The 22111-nt window shown below is 38.8% G+C and overlaps 1 protein-coding gene and 1 long non-coding RNA gene across 5 annotated transcripts in view; one reads left to right on the forward strand and one right to left on the reverse strand.

Moving 5' to 3' along the window:
• Positions 1 to 18451, forward strand: part of GDA (guanine deaminase) — a 295068-nt gene extending 276617 nt beyond the window's left edge. For all 4 annotated transcript variants that reach the window (XM_062208407.1, XM_062208409.1, XM_062208410.1 and 1 more), the window contains 4 exons: positions 7892 to 8038; positions 11155 to 11285; positions 13990 to 14017; positions 14477 to 18451. In XM_062208407.1, coding sequence (XP_062064391.1) covers positions 7892 to 8038; positions 11155 to 11285; positions 13990 to 14017; positions 14477 to 14547 — 377 coding nt within the window. In that variant the 3' untranslated portion in view covers positions 14548 to 18451. The remainder of the gene's footprint in view (positions 1 to 7891; positions 8039 to 11154; positions 11286 to 13989; positions 14018 to 14476) is intronic.
• On the reverse strand, positions 16294 to 21519 carry LOC133771960 (uncharacterized). Its single transcript, XR_009867652.1, has 3 exons — positions 21476 to 21519; positions 19199 to 19305; positions 16294 to 16373 (listed from the first exon to the last, which is right to left on the reverse strand). It is a non-coding gene; the product is annotated as an uncharacterized LOC133771960 (long non-coding RNA).
• Between the last annotated feature and the right edge of the window lie 592 nt (positions 21520 to 22111).

The following is a 22111-nucleotide window of genomic DNA, read 5'->3' on the forward strand; positions in this document are numbered from 1 at the left end:
TTTTTAATTATCTTTATGTACAGAAGACCAACTCTATACTAAGTAAAGATTTCAGCGGTTTGTACCCATACAGACACACAAAGTATAAAGTACTGTTTGAAGACTAGTTTTACCATTAATTCTCATAGTAGAACTCATTAAGGATGGAGGTCCTACATGGGGAGCAAGTGCACAGTGACTCCTGTTGTTGATTTAACAATTGACACTCTTATTTATGGCGTCAGGGATCACCCGAGGCTCTTACCATGAGCTGCCAAGACTATGGAAGCCTTTTGAGTCCACAAACTCCATCAGTATTTAGATAAGGCCATAAGCAAAGTGGAAGTTCTTTCCTCCTTTCAGAGAAAAGTACATCCTTTGATGGAGGGGCTTAATTTTAAGTTTTGTCCTCAAATCTCAAAGGGCCCTCAGCATTGATGATATAGATAACTATATTCCTCTAATAAGTATATGTGTCTTTATTCCAGGACAGCCTTTTCTTATTTCTCCTTGAACTTTCTTTTTTTTTTTTTTTTGGACAGGCAGAGTGGACAGTGAGAGAGAGAGAGAGACAGAGAGAAAGGTCTTCCTTTTTGCCGTTGGTTCACCCTCCAATAGCTGCCGCTGTTGGCGCGCTGCGGCCGGCGCACCGCGCTGATCCGATGACAGGAGCCAAGGGCTTCTCCTGGTCTCCCATGGGGTGCAGGACCCAAGCACTTGGGCCATCCTCCACTGCACTCCCTGGCCACAGCAGAGAGCTGGCCTGGAAGAGGGGCAACCGGGACAGAATCCGGTGCCCTGACTGGGACTAGAACCCGGTGTGCTGGCGCCGCAAGGCGGAGGATTAGCCTAGTGAGCCGCGGCGCCGGCTCTTTGAACTTTCTACCCTAGTTCATACCCTACCGACTTCCAGAAGACAGGTTCCTCTCGTAAGTTCATTGAGAAGACAAAAACAGGAGCAGGGATTCAGTACAGTGGTTAAGATGCCACTTGGGATGCCTGCATCCCATGTTGGAGTGTCTTGATTCTGGTTCCAGCCCCACTCCCTGTTCCATCTTCCTACTGATGTGCAACCTAGGAGCAGCAGGTGATGATGCAAGTGGTTGGGTCCCATCCTCCCATATGAGAGACCAAATTGAGTTCCTGGCTCTCATCTTTGACCTGGCCCAGTCCAGGGTGCTTGGGTGCATTTGGGAATGACCTAAAAGATGGGAGCTATCTCTCCATTTCAAATGAACAAAATAAATAATAATTTTTTTAAAAAAGAAAATAGAAATAGAAATTCTTCCTTCAACCAAATTCTCAACTTCCTGCCTCTGCTGGCATTTTTTCTTCTTTCTTTCTGCTACAGCTAAAAAGCCAAAACCAACCAGGCAAAAGAAACCCTTTTCCAATCCAAGGCAAAAGAGCAGGACATTCTGAAGTGTGTTGTCTACCTTTCGCTCTCACAGGATCTTGAGAAATAAAACTATGCTGTGTCATCACCTCTTGACTCCTGGGCCATTCCAACCAGCACACTAGCATCACTAGTGTCTTCTGAGCTTTTAGAGAAACAGAACCTTTCTCTCTCTCTTTCTTTAAAGATTTATTTATTTATTTGAAAGGCACAGTTACAGAGAGGCAGAGGCAGAGAGAGAGAGAGAGAGAGAGAGAGAGAGGTCTTTCATCGGCTGGTTCACTCCCCAGATGGCCACAATGGCTGGAGCTGTGCTGATCCGAAGCCAGGAGCCAGGAGCTTCTTCTGGGTCCCCCATGTGGGTGCAGGGGCCCAAGCACTTGGGCCATCCTCTACTGCTTTCCTAGGCCACAGCAGAGAGCTGGATCTGAAGTGGAGCAGCCAGGTCTTGAACCAGCGCCCATATAGGATGCCGGCACTTCAGGCCAGGGTGTTAACCCCCTGAGCCACAGTGCTGGCCCCTAACTCACAGATTTTTACATCCAGTGCATCTTTTCCTGTGACTTCCAAACTTGCATTTTCAACTGCTTACACTCTCCCTTTTAGGCCTTTCTAGAAGGAATGTCTACACTTCATTGTATCCCAAACCACATTTAAGCCTGGTTCCTTTCAGAGAATTCAGTTTCTCAAACTAGAAACTTAAGATGCTATCTCTATGTTCCTCTTTTTCCCTCCCCTCTCCCCCATGTTTAAGCTGGGATAATGTCCACCCTTGTGTCTCCTTTAAAAAATATATTTAAATATTTATTCATTTGAAAGACATAGTGACAGAGAGAGGGAGGGAAGGAGAGACCACGATCTAACATCTGCTGGTTCATTCCCCATATCCCCCAAATACCTGCAATAGCCAGGGCTGGGCTAGGCAAAAGTCAGGAGCCTAGAACTCCATCCGATCTCCCACATGGCTGGCAGGGAGGCAACAACTTGAGCCGTCATTTGCTGCCTCTCAAGATACACATTAGCACAAAGCTGGAAAGGAACTGGAGTAGCTGGGACTCAAACCAGGCACTCTGATATGGGATGCAGGCATCCTAAGCGGAGGCTTAACCTGCTGCTTTACAACACTCACCCTCATGGCTTCTTAACATCTGAAACCATTCTGTTTGTCCATAGCAGCCACCACCACCAGATGATGCAAGCTGACGTCACTTCTTGCTGAACTACTACCTCAGCTTCTTAACAGGTCTCATATGTATCCAGGACCCTTCAATCCACTCTTTTCTTAAAAAAAAAAAATCACAACGAGGATCTGATCATTTCATCCTCCTGTGCTTACCACCCTTCAGAGGGATCTGAATATGCAATCCTTGCTATATGGGCCACAAATCTCTGTGTGGTGTAACACCCGTCTCCCATTCCTCTGTCCTCCCTACGTTGGCATTCCCTTAAACCTCTCCATGAACCACAGCTGCCTCTTACAAAGACATTTGTATATTCTGTGCTTCTGCTTGCCATGCCCTTTAGGCTTCTCTTTCTATGGCTATATTCTTCTCATTCCTGCCTTAGTTTAAATGTAATTACCTTGAAGTGGCCTTCCCTCACCATCCTGTGAAAAGGGGCCCTTGATTTTCATTTTCCCGTCACTAAACTGAACACAATTCATTGTCAATGCATGTTGTGTATTTGTCTCTTTTCTTTCTCCTCCACTCATGTGGAGCTCATGTGAGAAGCACACAATTTATATTTATGAGCATATAAATAAATTGAGCACATAGCAGGTGCTCAGAAAATGTTCAATAAATGAATGATTGAGAAATGAACATATACATATAAATCACTCACTTTTTTTTTATTTCCCTTTATCTTGTCCTCTGGCTCAATTTTTCACTCCTGCATAGCATATTTATCTCTTGTAAATAACAATGTCCTCAGGTTGACTCTGATAAGCAAGTAATGATGCCATTCTTTATCATGATGTTAGGAGGGGAAGGGAGAGTTGAGAACTAGGTTTTCTGGGGAAACGTATCCATTCGTTTTCTCCTTTCATCCACACGATTTCCACCCTTTGATCCTTATTCTCTAGTACTTAGGTTATGTAATTGCAATTTCTCAGCAACTGTAAAGATAGGTGATGTTGTTTTGAGATAATTGAGGCTCATTTGCACTCAATAACTGACCAAAGGTCAACAAAGCAAAACTACTGGTCCATACTTTAAAACCAAGTCTGAGGGCTGGCACTGTGGTGTAGTGGGTAAAGCTACTGCTTGCCATGCCAGCATCCCATATGGGCTCCAGTTCAAGTCCTGGCTGCTCCACTTCTGATCCAGCTCCCTGCTAATGGCCTGGGAAAGCAGCAGAAGATGGCTCAAGTGCTTGGGCCCCTAAAACCTATATGGGAGACTTGAAATATCTCCTGACCTCTGGCTTTGGCCTGACCCAGCCCCAACCATTGTGGCCATTTGGGAGAGTGAACCAGCAAATGAAAGACCTCTCTTTCTGTCTTTCCTTCTCTCTCTCTCTTAACTCTGACTTTCAAATAAACAAATAAATCTCTTTTTTATTTATTTATTTGACAGGTAAAGTTATAGACAGTGAGAGAGAGAGAGACAGAGAGAAAGGTCTTCCTTCCGTTGGTTCACTCCCCAAATGGCCGCTACGGCCGGGGCTGTACCGGCCCGAAGCCAGGAGCCAGGTGCTTCTTCCTGGTCTCCCATGCGGGTGCAGGCACCCAAGCACTTGGGCCATCCTCCACTGCCTTCCCGGGCCACGGCAGAGAGCTGGACTGGAAGAGGAGCAATCGCGACTAGAACCCAGTGCCCATATGGTATGCTGGTACCGCAGGCAGAGGATTAATCAAGTGAGCCGTGGCGCCAGCCCACAAATAAATCTTTTTTTAAAAAAGTCTACAAAATGTGGATATTCATTATTTCTCTGTTCAACAACATTGCCTCTTGTTATAAAGTAGCAACTCCCCTGCAATAAATGTATCCTGCATGATAGAGGAGGCTACCACAACAACACAGGAGGGCCAATATCAGCAAGTTACTATCACAGTGGAACCTCCTGGCCAGAAAAGCTTGATTTGTACACAGATGGTCCTGTATTAGTCAGAGTTACTCAGAAAGAACTGATAGGATAGATATAGATATAGGTATAGATATGAATGTAGAGATAGATATGAGGGTATTTCAAAACACTTGTGGAAAAATACAATTAAAAATTTATTTTGGTGCAAAATTCTTTTCAATTCATTCATAGTTTTTTTCCATAGTATACATTTTCCACAAATTCTTTAAAGTACCCTCATATGGGAGTAGACATGTGTATGTGTGTATGTGTGTGTGTGTCTATGTGTGTGAAACAGAGAGAGAGGTTTGAGAAGGAATTTATTGTGAAATTGACTTGCCATGATTATGAACCTAGGAAGTTCCATGACAGGCCATCTGCTGGGTAGCTTGGCTGAGTCTAACTCTGAGGGCCTCAGAAGCAGCTGATTGGTATAACTTTCAGTTCAAAGCCAAAGGCCTAAGAATGTTGGGGTCCACAGGTGTAAGTCTTGAAGCCCAAAAGCAGGAGAGCTGGGAGTTCTGATGTCCAAGGTTAGTATGAGGGTACCCTAAAATGTTCATGGAAAATGAAATACATAAGTTTCTTTTCATGCAAAAAATTCTGAAATCCATACATATGAGTAGAAGAGGAGAGCATCCCAGTTTCAGAAGGGAGAGGGAGAGAGATTGACCTCCTTGCCTACTTGTCTTTTCTCTGTTTTTATCTGGGACCCTAGTCCATTGGATGGTACCCACCCATGTTGAGGGTTACTCTCCTGTTAGTGCACTGAAACCCATACACCAGTCTTCTCTAAAGACACGCTCAAAATAATGCGTTAGCAGTTCCCTAAGTATTCCTTAATCTAGCCATTGTGGAGACTGACTAAATCCTGCAATTTGTGTGGTCCAGGATTCATTGTTTGATCAGCATGTTCTTTTCCTTATTTTATAAGGCTACATTGGTAGCCAGAAGAATATAGGATGATTAAGTCAATGATATACTAAGGCATCTCTCAAATACTTTTCAGCAAATTGTATACTATTGTTTCCTAATCGACCCTTATTCTTTCTACAGGTTAATTTTGATTAGATATTGAGGAAAATCTGCTTTTGGTGATTTTTACAAAACATTTTAATAGCTGAAAATATTTATATCTTGTATATTCACACTAAGCTAATTGTGTTGCTTTGGCTTTTCTGTTTATGTCTCATCTTTATCCATATATCATGAGATATATTTAGTCCCTACCTGTTTTCCTACCACAGTTTTTATTTTGATTTTACATTTAGTATTTTATTTGTTTTAGCAGAAAAGAAGAAAGCAGTAGACAAAATATTTGAAAACTTACGTGTGTTGTTTATTCATACATTCAATTTGTGTTCTGGGTTTCATGCTGTGGTTAAAGTGAAGGTTTAGTGACTGGTTACTGTCTGTTAACACAGACTCATAACTAATGATAGATATACAACCCTTCAGGAATTAGGTGATTTCTGGTTAGAAAGCATTTTTCTAAAATAATTCCATATCAGTTTGCTCAAGGACATGGAAGATAGTTGAACATAAAATGGAGCTGCAATCTAAAATTAGTATTAAACAAGCAATTGCGTTTAATTTTTGTGGTATATATAGGTACTAGCAATTACCTTTGTTTACCTACAAATGGCAGAAGGAATCCTTAAAATATGAAGTATATTTTATTAGCTACAAATATATTTTCCACTAGTAAAACATGTTAACTTACTTGACATTCACTTTTAGAAGCCCATTTAATAACATCTATTTTTTTTTCTGTCAAAGGTAGTAATTCTAATTGCATGATGACTAGGGACTTTATTTAAGTGACTAAAAATCTCATTCCTCATTTAATGATGCCAACAAACATATATATTTTCTACATGAGAATTTCTCATTTATTATTCTAATTCCTGAAAACATGTAAGTTCATTCTTCCTGAACAGTTATCATAAAGAAGTGGCTTTTTAATTTCCCAAAGCTCTCATCTGTATTAAAGTTAGAAGTTTTTAGAGTATAGAACTGTGAGCTTATTTTATTTTATTTTTTTAAGATTTATTTTCTTTATTTGAAAGACAGAGTTATAGAGAGAGGTAGAGACAGAGAGAGAGGTCTTCCATCCGCTGGTTCACTCCCCAGATGGCCGCAATGGCAGGAACTGCACCAACCCGAAGCCAGGAGCCAGCCAGGAGCTTCTTCTGGGTCTCCCACATGGGTGCAGGGTCCCAAAGTCTTGGGCCATCTTCTACTGCCATCCCAAGCCATAGCAGAGAGCTGGTGCCCATATGGGATGCCTGTGCTTCAGGCCAGGGCTTTAACCCCCTCCATCACAGCGCCAGCCCCGGTGAGCTTATTTTAAACCACATGTTATGTGATCTAAATTTTCTTTATAACTATGCAGAGATGAGAGTCCATAAAATACTCAGAGATGAGAGTTTCTCCTCTAAGCTTTATTAACCATTTGAGTTTGTACAGGGTTGAATTGTGGGCCTCAAAAGATGGCTACCTGAATCTGGAATGTGATGCTTTTTGGAATACAGGTCTTTGTAGATGTAATTCAAGAATCTCTAAGTGAGATCATTCTGAAATAGGATAGTCCTAACTCTAATGACCACCAATGTCCTTAAAAGAGACAGAAGAGGGGAGATGCATAAAGACACAGAGGGAAGAGGCATCTATCTGAAGACAACGGTGGAGATTGGAGTTAACTGCCACCAGCCAAGGAAAGCCAGGAGCCATCGGCAGCTGCAAAAGCAAGGGACGATTCTTCCCCCAGAGCTTTTGTAGGGATCATGACCCTTCAAACACTTGGATTTCAGAATTCTGATTTCCAAAATGTGAGAGAAGACATTTCTGCTGTTTAAAGCTTCAAAAGGCTGGGCATATTGGTGCAGCAGTTTAAGATGCCACTTGGTATGCCCACATCCCGTACTGGAGTGCCCATTTCAGTCTTGGCTACTTCTCTTCCAACTCAGTTTCCTTATAATGTGCCTGGGAAGACCTGGAAGACTTGTTCCATCTGGGCTACTGGATTTTACCTGGCCCAGTCCTCCTAGCTGTTATAGGCATTTGGGGGAGTGAAGCAGTAGATGAAAGATTCTCTCTCTCTGTCTCTCTCTGTCTCTCTGTCTCTGTCTCCACCTTTTCTTCTTTCTCTGTCACTCTTTCAAATAAATACATATATAAGTTTATAAAAATAAAAAAGTCACAAAATTTGTGATTTGTTTCAGTGACACTATGAAACAAGTCCAGCTATACATTTGATACTAAATACAGATTTTGAATTATTTTAAATGTTATCCTGTGGCTATGCTGTGTGTTTATAAATAAGAACTTTTCTTTAAGTGTATGAAAGACTAAGTATTTGTCACCAAAAACAAAAAGGGTAATTGAAAAAATTGATTATTCCATTTGCCTCATAAAATTCCTGTTTTGGCTTTATTTTACCTACCATAGATATAGCTGGTGGTTATTCATCTTCCATGCTTGATGCAATCAGAAGAGCAGTGATGGTTTCTAATATCCTTTTAATTAATAAGGTAAATGAGAAAAGTCTCACCCTCAAAGAAGTCTTCAGACTAGCTACTCTTGGAGGAAGCCAAGGTAATGACTGTTTTCTTTCTCTCTCAATGTGCAACCATGCCAATCTATGTGGATCAGTACACAGAGTATTATTGTGCAAATGGCACACATGGATGCAGTGTGAAGGCACGTGAGGGTGGTATCAAGGAAATCCAGTATCCATGACTCATATCTTATGTAACATAACTAAGAAATACATACTCAGAAAGTATATATTCAGGCACATGGTGCAGGACTTTTTGTTGTTTTTTGACAAACTCACTGTTTTTGGCAGAATAAACATCAGATATGCAATTATCATGTGAATCACTTCAATAGATGTTCACATTGGTCACAAGCTTATGAATTCTTTAAAATGATGCATTCTTCTATTGAGTCAAGTAACTTGTTCTCTGTTGAACAGAGTGATAACAATAATAGCAAAATTAATAGCCAAGACTCTTACTGAGTTCTTACCATGTGATAAACACTATGTAGCACACTTTACATGTTATTTGATTCCCACAACCACTGTTTTCAATTCCATTTTACTAACAAGGAGCCTGAATGAAGGTTACACAGCTATCAAGTTACACTGTATTATGATTTGAATACAGAAAATATGACACAAATAGAGGTTCTTCCTTTCTGTCCCGCATTTACCTTTCTGCATAAATCCCTGCCTAGGCCATGTGTTTGGTTTATATGTTTAAATACACCAGTGATTCAAACCTGTTTAAAAGAAGAAAGATGTAAAAATATAGCTGGTTGATCTGGAAATCCTGCTTCGCAGCTTTTCCTGGTTTTCATATATAACTGTATTTTCATGAAAAAAAAATAGAAATTGGTAATTGTATGGCTTTAAGTCACTTTAGAATTATAGTGCAATCTGAATGGATGATAGTAAAAAATAGCATGAGACCATATGCAACTGGTGAGAAAGTAAAGTAAGATACAGATACATCTACATATATGGGTGTAGATTTGTTATAGGTATCCTGGGTCTTAGAAATAGAGGGTGTTTGAAGCCAAGAATATCCTGGGAAGAAAAATTTGGAGTGTTTTGGGCTTTGATGAACACCATAAAGGACATTTCAAGAAGAACAAGTAGCAGTTATGTTCTTTACATTCCCTGAAGTCTTAGGGTTTCATTTTCTACAATTCTGTGTGTGACGCCCCCTCTCGCCTCTACACAGCCACCATTGTATTTACACATCTGAATGTAAATTCAAGTAGCTGTTCTACCATCAATTTTCATGGTGAAAACAAGTGGCATTTAAATAGTGCTTTTTGTATTCTAGGCTCTCTGTGAATTGTTCATCAGGATGCTGTTTCTGATCAAGCCAGCATGGGGTGCCTACAAAGTCATTTCAACCTTGCTGTGTAGCTCTTAAATCTATTTCTGGGCCCACTGGGCTTACCACTGTGGAATTTCTTCTCCTTAACTAATATCTCTGCTATAGTCTAAGTGAAATGAGATGAATGGATTCGTGTTTAAAATGTGGCCTTTTCATTTTCCCTCAGAAAGATCAAGATACGTAGAAATCAGCTACACAGAGCCAACATTTGCTCTGAAAACAGCAAAACTGCTGTTCGTGAAATTCATTTGAGTCACTTTGACCCCAGGAGGGCCCATTTGTAACCATTTGGATTTACATCAGTTTACAAATTCATTGAAAGCAATTGTATTTTTGGGGGGCATTTATTCCTGAACTCTTCAGGCTCTAACAAATAGCCCAATAAGTTTATAGACCTTCCAACTTGCCTGGATCCTGGGAAATAAGTGTACCTGATGATCTGGCTAATTTTATGCTGAATATAGACATTAAACTCATGCTTGTCCTGCTTCTTTGTCAAGGGTAAGAAGTAGAGTGTGATCAGTGAAGGAGGAGAGAATTTCCAGTCATTTTCTATGACATTCAATCCTCTCCCATTAGTAAAAATCACCTAACAGCTTTTAACATTTCCTAAAATTTTCATATCCCTGTCTTGCTATGAGAATTCTTTAACTAAAAAAAAAAAAAACAAAAACAAAAACCTTGTTCTTTTCTGAGAATAAAAGAGTTGCCCCTTAAATCATCTTTTAAGAATAAGTAAGGTTTCTAAGTCAGTTATTAGAAAACAGCCATGTCTTCTGGATACCTATGCATAGGAATAAAATGCTTCAGATAGTGCCCTACAAGGATAATTCTTCCAGTATTTCCACATTGGACTATACCCTGACAGTGACAGAATACAACACACACACATAAGAACTGGAATACCTAGTGTTGCACCCAAGTTAGCCTTCCTTTCATGTAGGCTGCCGCTTACAGCCTCATTGTATACCTTGTTTAGGGTACAGGTTTTAAGGAGCTTTAGACTCAACATTTTCATTGACCAGGAAAGCCAACTGCCCCCAACTTCCACAACTAAATCATAAGAATGAGACATGCTCTTCCTTGACATCCAGTAATCACGAATTATAGTTATGAGATTAGTCAAGTCCATAGCCGTTATTGACCTACGCCTATTTTAGAAAACCATTCTTCTGCAGCCACCTTTGAGGTTGCATAGATTGATCTTTTTTCCAAAAACATTGAGATTCTTGAGTTATGAGTGCCTGTTACTGAGAAGTGAGCTTTTTTTTCTGTTGAAAGATTTTAACTAAATAATTTATAGTTGATATTGATGAATATGCAAAAGAGTAGTTTTCTTATTTATTTGAAATTCACTTCAATACCATCCATTTCAGCTCTTCATGGAACAAAAAAGACAAGAAAAGAAGTTGAAGTATTAGGAGCAGAATAGGAGGGAAAAAGAAAAAAAGGTGTTATGTCAATCATCATGTTTGTGAGAGTGAGAAAAAAAATGCATAGACCATCTGGACTATGTAGTACAAGGACAGAGCTGAAGTAGACAGCATCAGAACTATGATCATGGTGATGAAGGGAACTGTTTTTATTCTCAGATTATGCTTTGCTGTGCTTACTGTGCTTTCTATAAGCAGAAGTCTTATAATCTCTCAGGATCAGAGCATATTTCTGCCTCACCGTAAAGATACTAATTTTTTTTCTAGTGGCATACATGTTGGCAGATTCTGTCCTTGCAAACTGAGACCTTAGTATGGTCTGGTTGTTTGCAATACTGACTGTTGATCTACTTGTTCCCCTTTGTAGCCCTGGGGCTGGATAATGAGATTGGAAACTTTGAAGTGGGCAAGGAATTTGATGCCCTCTTGATCAACCCCAAAGCATCTGACTCTCCCATCGACTTGTTTTATGGGGATTTTGTTGGTGATATTTCTGAGGTAAGAATAAGAGAATTAATCTAAAGGTACATGTGTTATGAAGTAGTCATAATCACTTCCTTATAGAAAACAAAACCAAAACTAAAACATTTTAATGGAATACAAGAGAATCTTAAAAGGAAGCGAGGTCTCTTTAGTAATGATAATAAAAAATACTCATATTTTGAATGTATTTGTCTATTTGAATGTATTTGGCTATAAATAGCCATAATATAACTAGCACATATTTAACACTTGCTACATAGTAGGTAGGCATGGGATTAAAGCACTTTCATATATAATTTTATTTAATTTCAGGACCACTCTTAAAAGAGCTATTAATATTGCCATTACTATTAATATTTCCATGATAATTACAGGGACATTGAAACTTAAGGAATGTTAAGTGTTTTGCCTAAAGACTTATGGCTAGTATTTAGCAGATGGAGTTTGGATTCAAATGCAGGACTTTTTGACTACTGGAGGCTGGGCTCTTGACCATTATGCTATATTGACTTTCTTAATTTTATAAGAAAATTAATTTTGTTCCTCTTATTAGAAAATGTTTTCCTATGTATAAAATAAACTAATTCATCTTACTTTAATAATATTTATCCTTAGGTCAAGGCTGAGGTCCCTATAACAAAAGAGAGATTAACAACAGAGAAGCATACAAGTTTATTTAATAAAGTTTTATGTAACACAAGGGGCTTCATACAATAATGAAAATATTAAGAAATGGATAAACCTGAATAGTTTTTAAAAATTTATTTATAGGGCTAGCATTGTGGTGCAGCGGTTAAGCCACCAGCTGCAACGCCAGCATCCCATATGAGCACTTGTTCAGGTTCTGACTGCTCGCTTCTCATCCAGATGCCTGCTGATGCACCTGGGAGAGCAGCCGAACATGTCTTAAGTACTTGGGCCCCTGCCACACATGTGAAAATCTGGTTGGAGTTCCAGGCTCCTGGCTTCTGTCTGCCCCAGCCCTGGGTGTTGCTGCCATTTGGGGAGTGAGCCAGCAGATAGAAGTTCGTTCTGTCTCTCTCTCTGTCTTTGTCTCTCCCACTGTGTCTGTGACTCTTTTTCTTTTTCTTTTTTTTTTAAAGATTTATTTATTTATTTGAAAGTCAAGAGTTACACAGAGAGAAGAGAGGCAGAGAGAGAAAGAGAGAGAAGAGATCTTCCATCCACTGGTTCACTCCCCAGAATTGGCCGCAACAGCCAGAGCTGTGCCGATCTGAAGCCAGGAGCCAGGAGCTTCCTCCAGGTCTCCCATGCAGGTGCAGTGGCCTAAGGACATGGGCCATCTTCTACTGCTTTCCCAGGCCATAGCAGAGAGCTGGATTGGAAGTGGAGCAGCCGGGACTCGAACTGGCACCCATATGGAATGCCAGCACTGCAGGCAGCAGCTTTACCCGTTATGCCACAGCGCTGGCCCCAACTCTTTCAAATAAATTTAAAATATCTATTTTAAAAAACTAAAAATAAAAAAGTTATTTGAGAGGCAGGCAGACAGATTCAGTTTCCATCCTCTGGTTCACTCACCAAATGCCTGTGGCCCCAGCTGAAGTTAGGAACTGGAAATTCATTCCCCATGGGTGGCAGGAATTCAAGCACCTGAGCCATCAGCACTGTCTTCCAGGGTCTGCACCAGAGCTGGGTATTGAACCCAAGCACTCTGATCTAGGATCAGCTCTTGGTTGCAATGTTCATAATTTGGTGAACTGTTCAGATTTACTTTAAGCTCAAATAGAAGGGAATGCAATTGCTAGTGATGTTCTTATTATAAGACTTCAGTAAAGTGTTTTTTATATGTGGAAATGTGGAGAGAAAAGATTTCCATGGATAGGTATTTTGAGCTAATCAATGTAAAACTTAGGGAACTAAAAATGAACCCTTGAGTGTATTTTTATGAGGGAGCAAAAGTGAGATAGTGAACAAATGTTGGAAAATCATTTCTGATTTTGTTGGAAAAGCATAGGATATGGGTGTCTTAGCTAACTTGCTTAGTTAGCCAAATCTACCCCACTTGAGTATTTTTAGGGTGGGTTTGATCAAGAGTGAAGCATCATGGAGCAATAGAGTAGCACAAGAGCATAACTGATGGTCATGGCCAGGGGGAGGCTAGCAAGACCTGTTTTCTCAGTCTCCTCTGTGACCCTTTGTCCTCAGAGATAAGGATGCTTTCCCTCCAGGTATATGAAGGGCACCTCTCACATGAGAGTCCTGTGTCTGCTTCAGGGAAGAAGAGTGAAGAGGAAGGTCATAGTGAAATTCATAGTGATTTTAGGGTAGCCTATTATGACTCCATCATTATTTTCATATTATTCTTTTACTTTTATTAAAGTGAACTTCTGGGAATAGGACTCGGACTTGTTCATGTAGATTCTAAGACATTCTTCTTACATAATATACCTCTTGAAATAATTGAATTGTTTTATTAAATTAATTTGATTTGTATAATACTTTACCTCTGAAGATTTCAAGGTTATATACCAAAAAGTTTTAGGTAATAAATAAACATTTGTTACTTGCCAGTAGTTTATTTCTTTGTTTTTGTTTTTTAAGCAAAAGACCACTTCATTTTAATTAATAGAAGTTGATTTTGCCATTGAGAAATAAATTTCAGTTTCTGGGCTTTGACAATCAGGATTGTCTATGAATGTTATTTTCGAAGTGTACAAAATAATGATTCTCATTACTTTTTTATTTTTCATTTTAGGCTGTTATCCAGAAATTTCTCTATCTAGGTAGGTAAATGTATGATCCCTATACTAAATAAAATCTTTGTCCTTTTCTTGGATATATCTCTCTGTATTAATTGTATTATATATTACCATTACAGTGATAATTTGCTTTGGTTGATTTTTTAACACTCCTAAGCATCACTTTTTAAAGGTACTACCTGAAAAACACATGACCCTCTAGGAAGTCCTAAGTTGAGGAATGGAAAGCCAAATGGGAAGAAATCTTTATGTATGAAGACTTAGGTACAGAATTCAGACTGTAATCCTGAAATTCACCATGGCACCTTCTGTTGATACAACCGGCCTTTCTAGACTATAAACAATCCAAGAGAAAAAAATGGCAGCATTTTCTGTTTCCTCTCTGAGAAGTGAATTTTTTAAAGTTAAATTGCTCTTGAAGTCACTTAAAATCATTAATGACACAAAAGTACTTTGTAAATGATTCCTTGATTTTTCTTTCAGGAGATGATCGAAATATTGAGGAGGTTTACGTGGGCGGAAAGCAAGTGGTCCCATTTTCCAGCTCAGTGTAAGACCCTCTGGCATCTGTGAAGATCTTCTGGGATAATCTGGTTCCATATCTGTCTTGTGCTCAAGAGGAGGTAGAAAGTCAAGAAATAAATCTTTGCTTTGGGGATGACGATCTCTTAGCTACAGTATTCACCTGACTAACTGTTCAAAGGAAGTTACATTAATTCCCAGCTCTTGGTTGCAATGTTCATAATTTGGTGAACTGTTCAGATTTACTTTAAGCTCAAATAGGAGGGAATGCAATTGCTAGTGATGTTCTTATTATAAGACTTCAGTAAAGTGTTTTTTATATGTGGAAATGTGGAGAGAAAAGATTTCCATGGATAGGTATTTTGAGCTAATCAATGTAAAACTTAGGGAACTAAAAATGAACCCTTGAGTGTATTTTTATGAGGGAGCAAAAGTGAGATAGTGAACAAATGTTGGAAAATCATTTCTGATTTTGTTGGAAAAGCATATACTGAGCATACCCATTTATAAAGAGCACTCGTTGAATTTTAAAACGTGTTTCCAGATTGACTTTGTATTTTGGAAACTTGCAGTTAATGGAATTTGCATTTCAGAGACGTGTTATTGTTGTATTTTGCCTTCTTTTGGGATGAATGTCAGAAACTGAATGCTTATGCTTTCTTAATATAGTTCTGTGCTTAAAAGTGTTTGACAGAAGTTGGGTATTAAAGATTTAAATTCTCTTAGGAATTTTATTTGTAGAACTACATGGCATAAATAGTTGTATTTTTGTGTACTTTGAAATCACCCTGACTTGTATCTGTGTGATGTTGTAATTGCTCTGTTTTACTAGAAAAGAAACAAACTCCGTACTCCACTGTTGTGTGGACTGGAGTCTTTATAAACCAGGCCAACAACTGGGCACCTGGGACCTGTTGACAGTATCGGAAAGGCCTCCTCTGCAATGGCTTGTTGCACTCAAACACTGTGCCATAGTTGCTGCAAACTTCACACTCAGATATCCATCTGCTAGAATTTTAAATGAGGGATAAATTTTGTTTAAAAAAATCATTAAAAATCTTTAAACTGTATATTGAAAGCACCCTATTTTCTAATTTTATCCAACTGTTTAATGCTTTGTAATTTTCAGGATATTAGAATTTTAATATAATGAAAAATAGATGTCCCACTTAATGTTACATTAATAGCACTTAATCTGTACTAGCCATCTAGAAACACTAAATAAAGCAGAGTGTTCTGTGCTTCCCAATATAGTGTCCTTTCTCATAATCTTGAATTAAAACTGAATTTTGACCTTATTATAAATCCTTAAAAAGTATTCGTGTGAATATGATTTAAATCTTACTCTTCTTATTAAATTCTAAATACTATAAATGAACAAGGAAATGGAACAGATTTTTCTTAATATATACTTAATATATATTTCCTAATATATATTTGTCCCTAGAGTTTAGCTATGAGTCTTTGATACTACCTTATAGTAAAAACTTTATGTAATCTAGCTAATTCAATATTTATATAACTAAATGCACAATTCATCTCCTGTAGTATAAATTTTCACATATTCATTTTGACCACATATTCAATTTGACCTCTCCCTTACCCCAAGTAGAAACACTTTTAGATTTGATTATAGATACACTATACCTAAAGATGGAGCAAATTTTTGTCTTTTTTTTTTTTTAACAAAACAAAAGAGTTTATTTTGTGGGATATTGAGTAACTTGGTAAACCCCATTTTCAGTCTTGGTATGAATTTCCAGTGTTTCTATTTCGTGATCCATGCCAAAGATGACCTGCCAAATTTTTCCCCATTTCTCTCCAGTGCTGGCATATGTCTTCTATTCTCTCTCAGCTCCTGTGAAAAGAATTCAGTTAAATGGTGTCTAACCCCAATGAGTAGGCTTGGAATTTATATGAGATGCGTAAGACCCAATAATAGGCAGTAGATGCTTTTAGCCTTTGAAAGATCCCACAATTTTACCTTCCTTAAGGATATATATTTTAATGTTGAACTTCAATTTTCATTTAGATTTAGGATTTACATGCAGTAAATATAAATAGGTGTAGCCATCAGAACCAAGAAGAATGGCCATGTACAACCATTCAGTCAAACATTAAATTTAGCCTTGATAGTATGTTAAGACGTGAATATGTTTTCTAGTGAAAATAGAATGTGTTGAAATGTTTACATGTACTTGATCTCTCTGCATCCTTTATAACTTATGTGTTTTATTTCTTTGAGTGCAGTGTTCCTAATGTTACATATGCTTTTTCCAGTGCTACAGGCATTAGTCACACATGGGGCCAGATGTTCTGCACTTTGAAATGTTGCCTTTGCCTAATGTAGGTTGATGTTCTAACTTGTGGAGAGGCACCACGCCAAGCCAATCCTATCTGTCGCTGTGTGTCTGAACACTTTGCTCTCTGACAGGAACAAGGAGATTAAAACTTCCCATCAGATTCCGCTCCAAACCCTGCACCAGTTGCCTCATGTTCCGTAATATTTTCACCAGAATACACTTTAAAAGGTAAAAAATGTAGTCTCAAGAATCAAATAATATAAATATGCAAACTAATTATCTAAGGTAAATTCCTTTTCCGTAAGAGAGGGAAACATGAGAAATGAAAGATTAGGATGGACAAGGCTGTTGTGATCCTCATGAACTGAGACCAAGGAGTCTCTGCTCCTTTGTTTATCCTCCCAGCTTCTCTAATTGAATTGCCAAAAGTTTTAGATTCCAAGAGATTGTCTTGGAAGAAGCTCCCTTCTCACCTGGAGGAAGTCCTTGTCAGTGCCCTGAGCTTTGAATCACCTGGAATCTCTCTCTTACTTCAGGAGAATTCTGAAGTTTAAAGAAGAAGGGTAGGAAATATGCCTCTTTATGCTTAGCTGATTTTGAGGGTGCTCTTGAATACCCTAGTTGGCAACTGCACCTGACATCGTAGAGAGGAAACACAATTGGTGTGAGATGTAGCAATGTATTTTGAATCTTCACTCCCTACCAGACTCTTCCTATTTTTAATCTTTTCACCTCAAAACCAGGCATATGGGAAAATTTAAAGACAAGCTGGAAGGCACAGTGTATAAATTCTGCCCTGTGCTATGTGTGGAAGGTGTCCAGAATTGAATGCTTCTGGAACCTACTGGATATCTTTCCATTGTTGTCTTTTTTTTTTTTTTTTAGTTGATAATGCTTCTGGGCCTTCACACGTTTAAAAAGAGTATTCTGAGTTATTATAGGGTGGGCTGAGAGTGTGTCATGGGCAATGCCTTGACATTACTTTTTAGTTCTGTGCATTGGTAAGAGTTTTTAAGGTTTTTATTTTTCAGAACGCATAAAGGACACTTTTGCTATTTTAGATCTCTTAGGTATGACTTTGGACCTTCACATCTTATAATGTCTCTAAGTACATTAAAGAAGTATGCAAATAAATGACATTAAAAAGAAGTGTTGAATGACATGAGAAGCAGCACTTGTGAAAGGCCACTATTAGAAAGCCTAGCATTGTTCTCCATGCAGGGTCTCCTTCCCTCCCACAAGCCCTTAGCGTGCAAGGTGGGGAGTTGAAGGGATGGTTTCTAGTGACATGCTAAATTCAAACAGGCCAATGATGAAATTCAGTATAAATTCGAGAGGACTTTCATAGCCCAAGGGATTCGCATGGCTTGAGTATCAAATGTTATTTTTGGCTCATCTGTTATGTGCCTCTAATTGATTTGCCATTTCCTACCCCAAAGCCTGTCAGAAAGCATTCTTTAGAGAAAACTGCCTTGCATTATTGTTAAACTCCTGATGGCTGCTCCTAAGAATATACGTGTTGTGTTCATGGGGACATTTTTTCCAATATTGTTCTGATTTGCTTATTGTTATTGTGCTGAGTGCGCTTCTTTGTGCTTCAGACAAAAATAAATGAGATTTTGTGTTTATGTTATTTTTCTGTGTGAGCTCTCTGTTCAGTTTTGTTGTGAGTTCTATCAGTCTGATAGAAAGAAATTACAACACTTTTCTTCTTTTGACATGAATTTTTGAAAGACAGAAAAGAATATTTATCTGTGGGTCAACATGTAACAACATATACAGTGACTATGATAGTCACTATGGTATATGTAGTTTTTTTAAAAGAAAACTAGGGTATAATGTTCATAGCTTTAGAATCAGTTTGCTGGGCCTGGTGTTGTGGCATAATGAGTTACGCTGCCACCTCCGCCACTGGCATCTCATATAAATGCTGGTTCTAGTCCCAGCTACTCCACTTCCAACCAAGCTTCCTAATAATGTGGCTGGGAAAGCAGTGAAAGATGGCCCAAATCTTTGGGCCCTGCACCATATGGGAGACTGGATGGAATTCTAGGCTCCTGGCTGTGGTTTGGCCTAGCCCCAGCCATTGCAACCATTTGGGGAGTAAATCAGTGGATGGAAGATCTCTTTCTCTCTCTCTTTATCTCTCTCTCTATTCCACTCTCTGTAGCTCTGCCTTTCAAATAAATAAATAATAAGTAAATCTTTTTTTAAAAAAATAAGGACCAGTTTGCTCTTGCTTTCCATTTCAGCCTAGTTTATATTTTTAAACCCATAACCCAAAGTAAGAAACGTACTTTACATTAAGAATCAGTTCACACGTATATATGTATGTTTAAAGTAATGCACTATAATACTTTACCATAAAATAATACTTTACCTGTCCTGAGCTATTTTTGGTAGCATTTTATTCAGTTCCATTTTATTTCATTTTTATGCTGCTGCTGATTCTTCCCATTGGTTCCTTGCCCTCTAGTGAATCAGCACCTGCGGTTCAGAAGCAGTGTTCCAGTATCTTTCAGTTCGGTTGGAGTCTAAGCTTAGCCACTCCCTAGCGGAATGGAGGACACATTACTTTAGCTCTCCGTGGCTTTAAGTCTCTTTTTTTCCTTTGTGACATAGGATGACATGAATGTCTGCCTTACGCTTATCCTCGAGGATTAAATAAAATGATACATAAACAGCACTTAAGATAGCACCTGGAACACACGAATGCAGGGAAGAGAAATAAAAGTGATTTAAAAATATTTTATCAGGGGGCCGGCGCCATGGCGCAGTAGGTTAATCTTCCGGCTGAAGTGCTGGCATCCCATATGGGTGCCGGTTCTAGTCCCAGCTGCTCCGCTTCCAATCTAGCTCTCTGCTATAGCCTGGGAAAGCAGTTGAAGATGGCCCAAGCGCTTGGACACCTGCACCCGCATGGGAGATCAGGAGGAACCACCTAGCTTCTGGCTTTGGATCAGCACAGCTCCGGCCGTTGCAGCCATCTGGGGAGTGAACCAATGGAAGGAAGACCTTTCTTTCTGTCTCTCTCTCTCTCACTGTCTGTAACTCTACCTATGAAATAAATAAATAAAATCTTTAAAAAAATTTTATCAGTTTTTTTAAGGATCTAAATCAAATGATGTTAAGGATCCCTCTGTACATAAAAGCATTCTATATCTGATGTTTACTGCATGTTTATTAGTGTTATTTATAACATTTAGAGTAGTAGATTTGGTCTGTAGATTCACACCCACTGTCTGAGCAACTTGCAGGATAAGTCCTGGATGACCTTAGTGATGCAGCACCCTGTCCCCAACCCCTCACTTGTTCTCAGAGTAACTGTGGAATGTACTGGAAATGTAGCATTCTGAGATAAACGGAACCTGCTCAGAACAGCTGAGATCCTGTTACTATCCGGTGCACTGCCGTACTTTAGCCCATTGAGTCCGGTTTCACTCCAATATAAAACCCAGGATGGAGTGTGCTTCTGGGGTCCCTCAGCTGTGGTGCAATGCAGGATGCAAGCAGACGAGACTCCATCAACCCTGGGCAGCTGTCCGGAGCCTTGGGCTGCTTCACCATGAATCCTAGGCTTCTATTTTCTGTTGCTGTCTGTGAGTGGTAAGAGTTGCTTCACTAAGCTTGTGTGATTGCTCTGTCTCCCCAGACATGCAAATGGTAGAAACTGTAGCCCAAGATGCAGTGGGCACAGTGGACCTGTTTCATACCACTTAATAAATAAACACTTTTTTTTTTTCTCTGCTAAAGAGCAACTTAGTCAAAATGCCCAGAAGAGAAATCTCACATGCATAATTTATAATAATGAGTGCCTAATTAGCATATTGTGGATACAAGATTCTGCAATGAGTAATTATTAGACATGTGCAAATTATTACACAGTACTCAACTGAGGATTTAAATAAGATTTGGACATAAATATTTGCCTGTAACAAAACAGGACTTGGGATACAGTGTTTTAAGACTCCATGAAAAGGCCACTCAGTAGAACAACCCAACCCAGAAGCAGCTGTCATCAACAGGAGCAGGTTTTTGGGGTTTTTTGTTTGTTTCTTTCTTTTGATCTTGCATTAAAATAAGATAAAAAGAAAGTATTCTCTGTCCTTTAAAGTGATAGGACAGTATTTTAGAGTTAGTTTTTTGCTAATTCAGACTTAACCCTCTTTTGGTTCCACCCTGCCTACATTGCAACTGTACAATTACATTGATGATACATTTTGAATTTTTCGTGTTCCTAAAGTTGATGGATGTATAATGTACCAGAGAGATGAAAGCGTTCTCTATAGCAAAAACTTTGATAAGAAATTCCTCAGTGATAACTCATAAAATAAATATTTGTAAATATCTTTCTCCCCAGTACAAAAAGTGATATATATATGTGTGTGTGTGTGTGTGTGTGTCCATACATACACACACACACACACACATATATATATATATATATGAATGGACACATGCCATGGAATTTCACAGACCACTTGGGCTCTCCTATATTGCTGCGATTCCGCCCTGCCTCATTGAGCATAAGCAAACTTTTTTTTTCCCCGTCTGTTGAAAAGAGAATCCAAAGTCATGAACAATCATATCAGACATAAAGAAAATAAAAGCTCTGGAAAAGTATCAGTCAGATGGCAAGAGGTTCTCAAACACTTACCTGAACATTAGAATTTGTTACTTCCCTGGGAAGTTGACTTCTGTCCTTTTAATCTTGAACAATCTCCAGATCAAACTTTTATTGAACTGCTGTCAAAGCCACTCCCCATTAATGAATAACCCAGAGAAGAGTTCTGTTCTTGTGTTTCTTTTTAAAAAATTTTCTAAACTTCCTATCCTGGAGCACTTGAGAGACTTTAAAACAACCTTGGTAGTTTTATTTCTTTGTTCTTTTCCTTTTTTTCATTTAGCCGAAGTTGGTTTCATCCCCACCTGAGGGAGGGAAAAATGCAGGATGGCTTTGTGCTTGTAGAGCACTTTGTAAACCTTGACTGAAGCACATAAACAGATAAAGGCCTGAGAGGCTTTTGTTATTTCAAAGGAAAAATTAAGAGGCTCAGAGTAACCGGTACACAAGCTTCTTTCAATTTGTGAACATTTTATTCTTAGCAAAACTATTAAAGATGAATTGGGCTTGGCATCTTACATATTTTGAACTAATTTATATAACCACAACAAGCCTTCCAGCATTATTAATATGTCCTGGCATAACACAGTGGCACATTGCGCATCCAGTAACACCTCATGGTAGTGACTCAGAAAAGAGAAATTAGGAGGTTTAGGTAGTTTGTTTAAG

Source organism: Lepus europaeus, chromosome 12 (genome assembly GCF_033115175.1).
Source record: "Lepus europaeus isolate LE1 chromosome 12, mLepTim1.pri, whole genome shotgun sequence".
Taxonomy (NCBI): Eukaryota; Metazoa; Chordata; class Mammalia; order Lagomorpha; family Leporidae; genus Lepus; species Lepus europaeus.